General features: G+C 36.8%; 1 protein-coding gene across 2 annotated transcripts in view; it reads left to right on the plus strand.

Moving 5' to 3' along the window:
- Positions 1–15,108, plus strand: part of LRRK2 (leucine rich repeat kinase 2) — a 207,551-nt gene that overhangs the window by 131,749 nt on the left and 60,694 nt on the right. For both annotated transcript variants that reach the window (XM_027542587.1, XM_027542585.1), the window contains exons 34-40: positions 631–818; positions 1,693–1,847; positions 2,959–3,105; positions 3,246–3,437; positions 6,193–6,339; positions 9,789–9,889; positions 12,647–12,837. In XM_027542587.1, coding sequence (XP_027398388.1) covers positions 631–818; positions 1,693–1,847; positions 2,959–3,105; positions 3,246–3,437; positions 6,193–6,339; positions 9,789–9,889; positions 12,647–12,837 — 1,121 coding nt within the window. The remainder of the gene's footprint in view (positions 1–630; positions 819–1,692; positions 1,848–2,958; positions 3,106–3,245; positions 3,438–6,192; positions 6,340–9,788; positions 9,890–12,646; positions 12,838–15,108) is intronic.

The following is a 15,108-nucleotide window of genomic DNA, read 5'->3' on the forward strand; positions in this document are numbered from 1 at the left end:
TTCTTCTCAACTCATATTTTTAATTGCTGTGATGATGATCAAAGCTCAAATTATGGTCTACACATTAGAATCTTCAGAGTTTCTTGTTAAAAAAGTAGATTCTCAAGCTTTATCCCTGACCTATGACTCAGACTGCATGGAGTCCACTGAAATTCAGTGATTACTTGTTTGAGAATCACTTAATTTACTAAGCTGCCTCTCTTTCCACTAATGGAAACCCACTTCCAGTTGTATAAATGTAAAGCAGCATTTCTGTTGCAAATCTGTGGTGATAACAGCCTGGAAGATAATTTCCTCCAGAATATATTATTGATGAGACTGTAATAAGCATGTGGGGCAAAAGACTGATGTATTAATTGAACTGGGGAAGGCTTGTGGTTCATTGGTATCAGAGGATCTCCATCGTTTCTGATCTGGATTCACTCACTTATTTTAATAATTTCTGTGTGTAAGTAGGTGTGTGAAAGATGCTAGGCTTACGTGGCTGCTAGGTAGAGAAATTAGGTCCTGTGTTGTACTTGACAACATTAGAATTGTTTTGATCATTTTTACTGAGCAAAGGAAATTCTTTAAATTCAGAACTTCCCAGAAAACGAATTCTATGATTATGTATAAGTTTAAACCTTTCAGATTTTGACAGTGAAAGTGGAAGGCTTTCCAAAACATCCTAAGGGAATTATTTCACGTAGAGATGTGGAAAAATTTCTTTCAAAGAAAAAGAGATTTCCAAAGAACTACATGGCACAGTACTTTAAACTCCTAGAAAAATTCCAGATTGCCTTGCCAATTGGAGAAGAGTATTTACTGGTTCCAAGCAGGTAAGCCAAAACTTAAAAATTTAATTACCCTATGGAAATTTACCATATATTCTTTTAGTTGTGAAAGTAACTTTGGTTTATGATGAATGTACTAATTTTTTTTTTCTTGTGTAAACTTTGTACTGGAGTATAACATTTTCTTTTGATGAAAACTACACTTGACATTTTAAAGATGTAAATGACTGATTTTATATCTATATAATTATTACTTGATTTGACAATGCTCAGTTTATTTAAGAAAGGTTAATAGTGGAGATTAGAGTGTGTGTGTGTGTGTGTTGCTGTGTGTGTATGTATGTTCCTTATATGATATTGAAGGAATTATTAGGCAGATTCTGGAGAAATGGTGAGTTTTCAACAGTCTTTAAATAATTTATGACTGAATTTTCAGAGGATATGGCCAACACAAGGAGGCCTAAATTCTAGCCCTGTGTTGTAGAAATTTTTCTTACTGCCTTATAAAACCTGGGAAATGTTATAAAGTAAATGACATTGAAAAGTGAAAATTGCACTGATTGATAGATGGTAACTAATTCTAAACACAGATATACACTTGATTCTAGGCCATGCATTTTTTGAAGTTTTATATAATCCCTTTACTTTTTATACATAACTAACTATAATAATTTATTTATAATGTAAACAGGATTACTGAAAAATTTTTATATATCACTATATCTGAGCATGATTTGAATTGATTAACCATTAAATTTTGAAGTAGGAAGAGTATGTAGCAAAATAACATTACTAAAAGATAAAATTGCTTAGAATATTTATCATCATCAGTTCATTGATTTCAAGTAGTAAAGCACTCTGGTCAAAATGGTTGGGCATTTTCTGAAGCTATATAATGATACTGTGCTTTTATCTTTAGTTTGTCTGACCACAGGCCTGTAATAGAGCTTCCCCATTGTGAGAACTCTGAAATTATCATTCGACTGTATGAAATGCCTTATTTTCCAATGGGCTTTTGGTCGAGATTAATCAATCGGTTGCTTGAAATTTCACCTTACATGCTTTCAGGAAGAGGTATGTATTTAATGAAGAATTAATATTTGGAGAAGATAGTTAGAAAGCGTATTAAAATTAATATGTCATTTTCCTAGAGTTTACTGGTTTATAATGCAGCTGAAAATCAGGAAATAAGCTCAAAAGACCTCAGCATGGCCAATATAAAAATATACACGGATAAATTCATGAAATTTGTTAAGAATAAAATTCCTCAAAGTCCATGTGTACTTATTTTAGACACATTTACGATGTGTATGACTATCTTGCTTTGCAAACCAAAGCAGACTAGAAGCAGCAATTTTAAAAGATGAAATTACAGAGTCATTGGCGTAAAAACACCTATCTCCCTACACATACACACAAATGCACATGCGTGCGTGGAGAAATAAAAGCTAGAAATGACCACCCCTTCAGTCAGGGAGTTTTGTTTAATAGAGTAACAGGTCCTAACCATTCTCTGTGGGGACTACAATAGCTCTATTCTGCTGCATGGTCCCTGGGGGGTTTACAAAAAAGAATAAAGACTTTATCATGCTATAATTATAAGTTACAATGCCAGCTCTTCCTCCTGGAAGAAAGAGAGATCCTAATGCTCCGAGGGGGAACATATAATTTTTCTGTTTTGTGCTTAAAATCAGCTTTATGTAGATGGTACTGTATTCTGAAATAAACCTTATCTTGCTTGCAGTTAATCAACATATAGATAGTTACCTCACATCAAAGTGTTGGTTTTAGCATTACCACCAACCTCTTTTTAAAAGTTATGGGAATCTGTTTATGATTCTCTTTTTCATCTATTACATATGTTAAACTGCTTCACACCATGAACCTGAAATCTGTCGTAGGTAATCTACTGGGCATTTGTTTATTTCATTTCAAAATTGAGGATAAAATATGTAATATTATATTTAACAGATAATATATCATTAACAATTCCAGTACTTTCCTTCAAAACAAATACATCTCTGTTACTGTCACTTGTAATATGTGCAGTGATTTTTTTTTCCCCTACAGTTTATGCAACAACAAATAACTAATAGCTATATTTGGGTTCATTTAAATTTCTTTCATGGGGTCGCAAAGAGTCGGACACGACTGAGCGACTGAACTGAACCGAAATTTCTTTCAGAACGAGCACTTCGCCCAAACAGGATGTATTGGCGGCAAGGCATCTACTTGAATTGGTCTCCTGAAGCTTACTGCTTGGTAGGATCTGAAGTTTTAGATCATCACCCAGAGAGTTTCTTAAAAATTACAGTTCCCTCTTGTAGAAAAGGTAAGGAAATTAATTCAAAACTGAACTGTACCACTAAAGAAATCTAAAGTTTTAAAAAAGTCTCTATAGTTCTTCTTTTCAGTTTGTGACAGGATAAGGTTCAGCTGGGATGTTAATCAAGTTCTCTTTGGATGACATAGGCTGTATTCTTTTGGGCCAAGTTGTGGACCACATTGATTCTCTCATGGAAGAGTGGTTTCCTGGATTATTGGAGATTGATATTTGTGGTGAAGGAGAAACTCTGCTGAAGAAATGGGCATTATATAGTTTTAATGATGGTGAAGAGCATCAAAAAATATTGCTTGACCACTTGATGAAGAAAGCGGAAGAAGGTATGTATGTGTTGACACAACTTACAAATGTTTTTAAATGATCCTTTCAATATTTGTGAAGTGAGTTTTGAAATAAATGTGAAAATTGATTGCTCTTATTTATAAGGGATAAGTTAGAGGATACTATATTCAATTATAGTTAATAGTTCAGAAAAATATATTTATTGCCAGTAAGATCTTATACTCTAGATTCAGAAAAAATGTTGGTGTGAGAGTTTGAATACTGGCTCCTGGGCAATGTTATGTCATCTGTGAAGTGAGATTACTAACCAAAACTATGCCATACAATTGTTATGAAGATTGAAATAGATGATACATGGAAGTAACTTAGTAATGTCAGCCATATGCTGTGTTCCATGAATGTTGTGAAAGTAAAGAATATATAATTTCCTAGGCATATATAAATAGCCTAGGCAGTTCTGAGTTCTACTTTCTAGTAAGTGAACCTAGGAATGAGTTCTTAAACTTCCAAATAGAGAGTAACTCAACTTTTAAAACATTCTCAAATTTTCTAGAGAAAAATAAGATTGGAAAGTGAACGTAAGAGTGATTGGAAAGCATAGACAATATGTGATTATTTCTGTAAATCAAAAGGACAAATTTATGTACAATCTTAAAGGTTTATCTTTATTTTTTTTTTTTTTTTTTTTTTAATTTTTTGTTTCCTTTTATTTACCATTTAAAGATGATTAACATTTTGCTATCTCATATCAAATGCACATTTCTACATTTTAAAATTCTTTCTTCTACATAAAAGAATTTTTTAACTAAGTTAATTTATTTTCTTTTTTTTTTTTTTTTTTGTTTGTTTTATTTTTTATTTTTTTTAAATTTTATTTTATTTTTAAACTTTACATAATTGTATTAGTTTTGCCAAATATCAAAATGAATCCACCACAGGTATACATGTGTTCCCCATCCTGACCCCTCCTCCCTCCTCCCTCCCCATACCCTCCCTCTGGGTCGTCCCAGTGCACTAGCCCCAAGCATCCAGTATCGTGCATCGAACCTGGACTGGCAACTCGTTTCTTACATGATATTTTACATGTTACAATGTCATTCTCCCAAATCTTCCCACCCTCTCCCTCTCCCACAGAGTCCATAAGACTGTTCTATACATCAGTGTCTCTTTTGCTGTCTCGTACACAGGGTTATTGTTACCATCTTTCTAAATTCCATATATATGCGTTAGAATACTGTATTTATGTTTTTCCTTCTGGCTTACTTCACTCTGTATAATAGGCTCCAGTTTCATCCACCTCATTAGAACTGATTCAAATGTATTCTTTTTAATGGCTGAGTAATACTCCATTGTGTATATGTACCACAGCTTTCTTATCCATTCATCTGCTGATGGACATCTAGGTTGCTTCCATGTCTTGGCTATTATAAACAGTGCTGCGATGAACATTGGGGTACACGTGTCTCTTTCCCTTCTGGTTTCCTCAGTGTGTATGCCCAGCAGTGGGATTGCTGGGTCATAAGGCAGTTCTATTTCCAGTTTTTTAAGGAATCTCCACACTGTTCTCCATAGTGGCTGTACTAGTTTGCATTCCCACCAACAGTGTAAGAGGGTTCCCTTTTCTCCACACCCTCTCCAGCATTTATTGTTTGTAGACTTTTGGATCGCAGCCATTCTGACTGGTGTGAAATGGTACCTCATAGTGGTTTTGATTTGCATTTCTCTGATAATGAGTGATGTTGAGCATCTTTTCATGTGTTTGTTAGCCATCTGTATGTCTTTTTTGGAGAAATGTCTACTTAGTTCTTTGGCCCATTTTTTGATTGGGTCGTTTATTTTTCTGAAGTTGAGCTGTAGGAGTTGCTTGTATATTTTTGAGATTAGTTGTTTGTCGGTTGCTTCATTTGCTATTATTTTCTCCCATTCTGAAGGCTGTCTTTTCACCTTGCTAATAGTTTCCTTTGATGTGCAGAAGCTTTTAAGGTTAATTAGGTCCCATTTGTTTATTTTTGCTTTTATTTCCAATATTCTGGGAGGTGGGTCATAGAGGATCCTGCTGTGATGTATGTCGGAGAGTGTTTTGCCTATGTTCTCCTCTAGGAGTTTTATAGTTTCTGGTCTTACGTTTAGATCTTTAATCCATTTTGAGTTTATTTTTGTGTATGGTGTTAGAAAGTGGTCCAGTTTCATTCTTTTACAAGTGGCTGACCAGATTTCCCAGCACCACTTGTTAAAGAGATTGTCTTTAATCCATTGTATATTCTTGCCTCCTTTGTCGAAGATAAGGTGTCCATATGTGCGTGGATTTATCTCTGGGCTTTCTATTTTATTCCATTGATCAATATTTCTGTCTTTGTGCCAGTACCATACTGTCTTGATAACTGTGGCTTTGTAGTAGAGCCTGAAGTCAGGTAGGTTGATTCCTCCAGTTCCATTCTTCTTTCTCAAGATCGCTTTGGCTATTCGAGGTTTTTTGTATTTCCATACAAATTGTGAAATTATTTGTTCTAGCTCTGTGAAGAATACTGTTGGTAGCTTGATAGGGATTGCGTTGAATCTATAAATTGCTTTGGGTAGTATACTCATTTTCACTATATTGATTCTTCCAATCCATGAACATGGTATATTTCTCCATCTATTAGTGTCCTCTTTGATTTCTTTCACCAGTGTTTTATAGTTTTCTATATATAGGTCTTTAGTTTCTTTAGGTAGATATATTCCTAAGTATTTTATTCTTTCTGTTGCAATGGTGAAAGGTTTATCTTTAAAAAAAATGTTTTATGTACTTCTCAGGAGACCTCCTAGTAAATCCAGATCAACCAAGGCTCACAATTCCAATATCTCAGATTGCTCCTGATTTGATTTTGGCTGATCTGCCTAGAAATATTATGTTGAATAATGATGAACTGGAATTTGAACAAGCTCCAGAGTTTCTCTTAGGTAACTGTTTTGTTGGTTTGAGAATAAAAATTAGGGTACGGTTTTTATTTATAATCTAGCAAATATTCACATATAATTTAATTGTCATAGTTTTTAGTGTCTTCATATATTTTTGTAATGTTTTTCCTTTGGGATAATATATTTTAAAGTAATGTGTTACAAATCTGGAATTTGCTTTGCTCACACACATTTGTACTCTAGGTTTCCACCTCTGTGGAAGCACAGGTTTTATGAAACACGTCCTTGCATTTGTTTTAACTGTTCGATTGTCAGTGATAGGGAAGGCAGTTAGGAAATTTTCAGAGGAGTAATTCAGCCATTTTCCAGTTGCAAAAAGAAATAAAGGAGGAACACCTCTATGCAGTGATAGTGGCAGTTATGTTATTCTATATAACAATCATAAATTTTCATTAAAATAGTCACAAAAACCAATTTGGGTTTAAAAATTCAAAAGTATTAGATTGCTGATGTACTCAAGTTCTAAACATTCCCAAGAGTCCTTGGGAACTGAGAAGAGTATTAAATTTATTTAATGTAAAGTATTTAAAGACAATTCTGACTTTACTTTGTGGAATATTTGTTGCTGTTATGAGTATTTACATTTAATTTTAATTAAACTTTCGCAGAGAGGATGATTAAAATATATGCCAGAATATTAATATTATTAATAAACCAAGTCTAAAATTTGGGATATGACATGTAGGAGTAAATAAACTCCTTTTTACCTTTATTTTTTACATTGGGAAATTTAGGATGATTTTAAATACCTTAGAATTCTGGAAGTGAATATATTAGTACTAGTTGCTGCTGCCGCTAAGTCACTTCAGTCGTGTCCAACTCTGCGCGACCCCATAGATGGCAGCCCACCAGGCTCCCCCGTCCCTGGGATTCTCCAGGCAAGAACACTGGAGTGGGTTGCCATTTCCTTCTCCAATGCATGAAAGTGAAAAGTGAAAGGGAAGTCGCTCAGTTGTGTCCGACTCTTTGTGACCCCATGGACTGCAGCCTACCAGGCTCCTCCATCCATGGGATTTTCCAAGCAAGAGTACTGGAGTGGGGTGCCATCACCGTCTCCAATTAGTACTAGTAAGTTAACACAAAATGCTGAATTATCAACACTGAATCTTAGATCTTAACCAACACCAAACTTGACTTGTGATTTGAAAGATACAGTCAAGTACGAGGCATACTATTTTCTTTCTCTGAAAGAGTCTCAAGCCATCACATACAGCTCTCCCAAATATACCTCTTTACTGCACTAAAAGATGTGTGTTGTATTAATGGACACATTTTGAACAATGTTATGTAGAAGTGTTCAAAAAGTTCATTTTTTGAAACACCTGTGTTTTTTCCCAATTTTATTGAGGTGTAATTGACATATAGCACTGTATAAGTTTAAGATGTACAGTGTAATAACTCACTTGCATATATGGTGAAATGATTACCACAGTAACTTTATTAACATCTATCCTTGCATATATTAATATATAAAATATAAAAATAAAAAAAAATTTTGTTCTGATGAGAACTCTTAGGATTTACTCTCTTAACAACTTCCATATATATTATATAGCACTGTTAACTATAGTAATCATATTATACATTACATACCTAGTATTTATTTACCTTATAACTGGAAGTTTGTACCTTTTGACTACCTTCAAAAGCACCTATGTTTTATACGCTTTTATTTAGCAGATAGGTGGGGCCCCAGGGGCTCAGACAGTAAAGAATCCGCCTGTAATGCAGGAGACTTGGGTTTGATCCCTGGGTTGGGAAGATCCCTTGGAGAAAGGGATGGCTCCCCACTCCAGTATTCTTGCCTGGAGAATTCCATGGACAGAGGAGCCTGGTGGGCTACAGTCCATGGGGTTGCAAAGAGTCAGACATGACTGAGTGACTTTCACTTCACACACACTTCACGGAGATAGGAGAATGTTTATGCGTACTCCTTATACTCTGACCCCATTTCCAATAAATTCATAAGTTCTATGTTTATTTACAAAAAGCAGTCTAGATCAGAGTTTCTTAACTTTTGCTATTCGGAACTAGATAGTTCTTTGTTGGGGGGAGTGTCCTATGCATTGCATGGTATTTAGGAGTATCCTTGGTCTCTACCCACTGGATGTCAGTAATATCATCTCACCCCATCCCAGATGTGACAACCAAAAATGTTTGCAAACACTGTCAAGGGTGGTGGTTGGAGGTCAGGCGCATCATCACCCTGATTGAGAACCACTGACCTAAACAAACCAGATAAATTATTCTAAAAACATTTTACAATCAGAGAAGTACGGGTTGAGCTGAGGGAGAAACAAGAGCTCTGTAAATTATGGCATAACAAGGAGATGGAGGTCTGAAGATAGAAAGCATGTTTAAGAAATTTTGACTATTCCAGCTTGCTAGATCGGTTGTTCTCAACCCTGGTGGTTTATGCTGTTACCAGCTGATGAACGGTACCTCCTGGGATTGATTAGGTAAGAATCTTTGAGGATAGATTCAGACTTTCCTGTGTTCAAAAAGCTCTTTGGATGTACTGTGAAGCCAAATCTAGGAGAAGAACTACTGGCCCAGAGTCTAGAGAGTGAGAGTAGAAAGAAGTAGAACCAGGAGGAGAACCACAAAGGGAACTTGGGGCTGCAATATGAATATGAACTTGATTTTGGATTTCATTTGGTAGACAATGTAGAATGATTTGTTTTTGAGCAAGAGAATGACATAATCAAAATGTAATTACAGAGCTAATTTTTCAGGAGAGAGAGAATGAGTTAGGGGTAATGAAGTCATGAGGCCCCCACGTGTAGGCAGAAAGCATGAAGGTACCAAGAGGGTGCAATTGTAGTGGAAATGGGAAGGGAGGCTTGGGCATAAGAGAGGCAGCACAGTAGAGCTGGGCAGCTGTGGGGCTGTCATGAGGCACATTCTCTTATGAGGCATGAGATAATTTTTTGGTTTTTGACTCCAGAATGACCACAAAGAGAGTTTTATTTTGTTTTTATCAGATATATGAAAGGTAGGATAAAAACTGTTTTGGAGAAAAGATAATGAATGGGACTTTTGATGGAATGCAGTTGAGATTCAGAAGAGCACGCCAGTGCTTATCTCCAACACAGAGCTGTAAATATAGGGTAGAGTTCAGGTGTAGCTATGACTACAGATTTAAATGTGAAAATTCTCTGCATACAGAGATAGATGAAGTTAGGGAATGTATGAGGTAATTGAGTAGGAAGTGTATAAAAGGAAGATAGAAAGGCTAGAGACAAAATCTTTAGTTGCATCTTGGTTCCTGGAGTAGAAGAAGGAAGAGCAAGCATTAAAGAAGACTTGATGTAGTGAAACTCATGGGTCAGATTTCTCTTCAAAACAAATATAATTACAAAAGATACAATTTATTGAGTTTTTCTGCTTGCACAGATTAACCCAAGTGCTTTGTACTTTCTTTTTGAAAGGTGATGGCAGTTTTGGGTCTGTTTATCGAGCAGCCTATGAAGGAGAAGAAGTGGCTGTGAAGATTTTTAATAAACATACATCACTTAGGCTGTTAAGACAAGTAAGAAATGCAACAATATTATTACATTAAATAATACATTGTTAATATTCTGGAACCCTTGTTTGGCACTTGCTTGTATTGACCGTGTTTTCAAAGTTGAGTTTTGTTATAAAATCCCACTTTTGTCCTTTCCTTATGGAGTGAAATAGGTTTGTTTTGTTTCTCTTGTTGAAAAACAAACAAAAGACAGTATTCTGAGAATTCTTGTTCTAGGCTTCACAAGTCCAAAAGAAAAGAGGGCACCTCTTTTGCATTTTTGCAGTTCAAAGGAACCAAAATCCATACGACAGTAGTCTATTTGAAAACTTCTCCTGGACTCAGTTAAGTCACATATTCTTTTTTCAGCAAGCACCAATGTTCAGGGCAGTGCTGTTGCTGACTGGCATAGGCCTGTGTTGTTGAACCAATCACTGTGGTAATGAGCAGGGTATTTTTTTTTTAATTCCCCTTTTTCCCTGAAGCTGGGATTGGAGTCAGTTCAGTTCAGTCAGTCAGTCGTATCCGACTCTGCGACCCTATGGACTGCAACATAGGGTCCATGATGGACTGATTGGAATCAGTTCCCCTTAAACTGATTGGAATCAGTTCCTCTTAAAGTTCATCAGCTGTTTAGGTGAGGGTTGGGTACCACAGCAAAAGTCCAGGATACTCTTAGGAAGAATGAAATTTGATTGAATGCATAACCAAGAGTAGTCACTCCATTGCCCTTTCTTGTTTTGAATACTGGTGGGGATTTATTTCTTTTTTTCTGAGTCTTTCCTAACAGTAGGGATGAGTGAGAGAGACACAGTGAAGATAGATAAAATCCAGTGTGGATTCTGCAATCTTACACCAGAACCCAACTGTATTTTTGAGTCTATTCATTCTTATTTTTCTTGATTTATTAAAAAAAAAGTGCCTATATCTGAATCTAAATAACTAACGTAAACAAAAAGTACAGTTGCAATATATTAATTACTGTGAATAATGAAAACATTTCATGTCTGTGTAAAATGTCCTGGAGTAATTTTAATTATTAGTACCAAAAGTTACATGGTAGCTCTAGGAATAAATTAATACACATTCTGTATATAATATTTTGTAAGTCAGTGAACCAAATCTGGGCACAATCTCTTTTCTGTCTGTAGGCAGTTTGTTGTATAAATTGCTTTTTCAGTCTTGATCATTAGTCTTCAACATGTTTCAAATTTTAAGTAACGTGCTCAGGAAACCTTGTTGGAAATCAGAACACTAGAAAAGCATATTGGACTGATTAGTGTATGGGCAGCTAGATGAACCAAGGAAATAATAGAAATAGAAAAATGGTATATGTAATGTGTTTCTTTAAAAAAAAAAAAGAAAAACACTTCAGTGTTCAATGCTACATTTTGAGGGTCATTCTACCTGTGGTTATGAATCAGGGCTGATCTGTTACAGTCTTTTGCTCCTTGCTGTCTGCAATCAGTGAGCTGTTTTTCTAGGATAGGAAATTTGGATTAGGCTTCTGTCTGTGCTTATGAAAGAAAACAGAGCTAAATTGACTTGTTCTCATCAATTTTAGCCAACTGAGCTAATCAGACATAGAAGGAAAAAAAAAAAAAAGATTTTTATCCTCTCTGGAGGTATGATTGCAGTTTGAAGCCTGTGTTCTTAAAAATCTCCTCTTAGGGCACTGAGCCTTTATTCTTCAGCTTGCAGAATTCTTCATACTTCAGTTTCCTGATAAATGCAGTTGGCACTGATACTCCCCATCTTTGAAGCCAGTTGTTAAGAAGCAGAGCTGCTGCTGAACCATAGTTTAAAACATGAATTAATTTAATACCACAGAAGCTATAAATTTCAAGTAAATATAGTTTCAGAGTAGAGTGAAATATACAGAATAATATGTGTATAGAATTCAAAAACAACCATATCATGAAAGAGATTATAAAGTCTCATGTGATATGGCCTAGAATCAGGATAGAGACCTCTCTGTTCTAGCTAACTTCTTGGATTAGAGAGATTACCAGGGCTGATCACTCTGAGGAAGTAAGAGTTTTAAGCTAAGGTCTGAATGGCAAGAAAACTTTAGCTATGTGAAGATTGAAGAGATTTCTAGGCAGAGGGATCAGCAAGGGCAAATACCCTGAGGCTGAAAGGAAGGAGCTGGGTGTATGCTGGGATTGGGCTTTGGGGATCTAATAACACAGGTGTGAACAAGGAGGAAAGGGAAAGGAGATGAGGTTTGAGAGATCAGGTCAGGCCATGAAGGCTGTGTAAGTGCATGGGATCTCAATCTAAAAGTAACAGGAAGTCAACAGAGAGTTTTTAGATGGGGGGCAATGCCAGATATTTCTGTAGACATAGATACTCTTCTCTGTAAAACTTTCTAGTCATCAAACCAGAGATAATAGGCAGGCGGTTCCTCAGACGCCAAGTGCAGTTGATCAGTAGTGGCTGCTCAGGAATCTGTGGCTAAGGAAGATTCAGTAGGTAAGACTGACATGAACTATTAATGTTGCCACAGTGTATGTATTGTCCCAGCATTAAATGTTCTGATAAAGCAAAGCAAACAGAAAAGGAGAACTTAAATGTTTAATTCACAGTGTAGTTGCAAAACCAGTGGTTTAATTCTGAAAACGTGGAAAATATAAATAAGCTCAAAGAAGAAATGGATAGTTTGCTGTAATCCGGTAACTCAGGGAAAACTGTTCTCCAAGTGTTGATGGACATATGGAAGGAGGTATTTGGGTAAGAAGTGATGGTCTATTTACTCTTAAATGATTTTTGACTTTGCAGGAGCTGGTGGTGCTCTGCCACCTCCACCATCCCAGCTTAATATCTTTGCTGGCAGCTGGGATTCGTCCTCGAATGTTGGTGATGGAATTAGCCTCCAAGGGTTCCCTGGACCGCCTGCTTCAGCAAGACAAAACCAGTCTTACCAGAACGCTGCAGCACAGAATCGTGCTACATGTGGCCGATGGCTTGAGGTAATTGATTAGGTCATGCTGTTTTCTATTCAGTGCATAATACATATGAGCCCAAACTTGCTCTCAGACTTTGAGGACAGCGCTTCCCTGTAACAATGTGTCCTGGTAATATTTCACAAACTATTTGAGTGTAAAACTACCATTTCCCTGTTCAGATTTTGTAATTTCATAAAATAAGAGTAAGAAAAGCATGCCCCCCTCATAGCTAACAGAAGTAGAGTTTGAATCCGGAAGTCCTGCTCCAGAGCCCATGATCTTAACCAGGCATTGACCTCCCTCCCCTAAAAACATGTAGGTGAGGCTTCAAAGTATCAAGGAAAGTTTCAGTTATCATGGATAATTCTGATGAGGAGAGATGAAGTCAGATTTCTGAAAGGGACGAATTATTTAAGTTGGGTTGTCCTGAAAGACCATGGTGTGTCTCCGAGGTACACCAGCCCTGCAGCTGGATGGTACCCAGACAGAGCCTTGGAGAGGCACCACAGCAGAGAGAAAAGACTATGGCCTTTGGAGATAGAGACTGGAATAAATCACTGCTTAATGTACTTACTTTCCTTTGATTTTATTTCTCTAATTCTCTGTTTTTTGTATTTTAAATCTCTGATTCTGTTTTTTGCAGTCTCTACACTGTGTCTAATACTTAATCTATAGTGTCCCGAGTTTGTCTGTAATAATTGAAGACATCCCAAATTAAAGTCTTGATTCCCCCCTTCTCCACCCCTTCCCAACTCCAGTCAGCTTGGAGTCATCCTTCTCATGGCTGCCAGACTGATTGTTTTAATATGGAAGCTGGATCACATCTTTCTTCTGTTATCAAACCTCTCCCACCACACTGTCTGGTCACCGTGCTCAGCCACACCCCTCCTGAGGTTTCTGGAATATACCAGGGGCTGTGTACCCCCTCTTCTCTCAGCCAGAAATGTCTAACCTGCAGATAGCCTCTTGACTCACTTATTTCACTCACATTCCTCAGAATGGAAGTCCCTGACTACCTCATGTCTCTCGGGCACCTGTAGCAATTATCACTGCCTAGTATTCTTTATATTTTCATTTAAAAAGTTTTATTGTCTGTCTATGCCACCGCAATCTAAGTGCCATGACATAAGGACTTTTCAGGTTGTTCACAGTTGTACTGTAGCGCCAAGAATACCACATCCTCAATATATGTGTTGGCGTTGAGGAGAGAGCCGGGAAAGAGGAAGGAAAGACTGCCTGGAGCGTAGTAGCCTCAGAGTGGATGCAAATTTCCTTCTCTTCCTTCACTTCTTAAATAGTGTCTGCTCCTTTTGAGCAGTATCCAGAAAACTTAAATGGAATGGATGGTAAGGAAAACAAACACTGCTCATAAATAAATAAAACTAAACTACTGATATGTGGGATTTAACTATTAACACTGTATAAGGAATATAATAGGAGAATAAAATAAGTAGATTTCCTTTCCTGAAAAAGTCCAGAAGCTATTGAAAAACAGATTATTATAAGATAAGTGAAAGTCACTCAGTTGTGTCCTACTCTTTGTGACCCCATGGACTGTAGCCCGCCAGACTCCTCTGTCCATGGAGTTCTCCTGGCAAGAATACTGGAGTGGCTAGCCATTCCTTTATCCAGGGGATCTTCCCAACCCAGTGATCAAACCTGGGTCTCTCACACTGCAGGAAAATTCTTTACTGTCAGAGCTACCAAAAATGTGTTTGTGGCTCAGTTGTGTCTGATTCCTTGCAACCCCGTGGACTGTAACTCGACAGGCTCCTCTGTCCTTGGGGTTCTCCAGGCAAAAATTCTGAAGTGGTTTGCCATTTCCTTCTCCAGGAGATTTTCCCAACCCAAGGATTAAACCCTGGTCTCCCGCATTGCAGGCAGATTCTTTACCCTTTGAGCCACTAGGGAAGCCCTCCAAACATAAAAGCAGATTTTGATCTGGGTTGCTGTATCTACTTTTGAACACCAGGGGGAACCTTGTACTAAATTAATCTAGGAAAAGTGTAACTATGTCTTATCTATTTCAAAACCTGTATTGGTCATTTTCCTTAATTTAACTTACTCCAGGTCCTGATTTTTTCCCAAATCATCTACATGATTCTCCCAAAGTACTTATTTGTAAAATGAATAATTGATTTTTAAAAAAATTCATCACTGTTTGAAAGATCTCATCTTTCATATAACTTTATCTGGTTCTTCAGTTCAGTCACTCAGTCATGTCTGACTCTTTGCCACCTCATGGACTGCAGCACACCAGGCTTCCCTGTCCATCACCAACTCCCAGAGCCCTCA

Source organism: Bos indicus x Bos taurus, chromosome 5 (genome assembly GCF_003369695.1).
Source record: "Bos indicus x Bos taurus breed Angus x Brahman F1 hybrid chromosome 5, Bos_hybrid_MaternalHap_v2.0, whole genome shotgun sequence".
NCBI classification, from domain to species: Eukaryota; Metazoa; Chordata; class Mammalia; order Artiodactyla; family Bovidae; genus Bos; species Bos indicus x Bos taurus.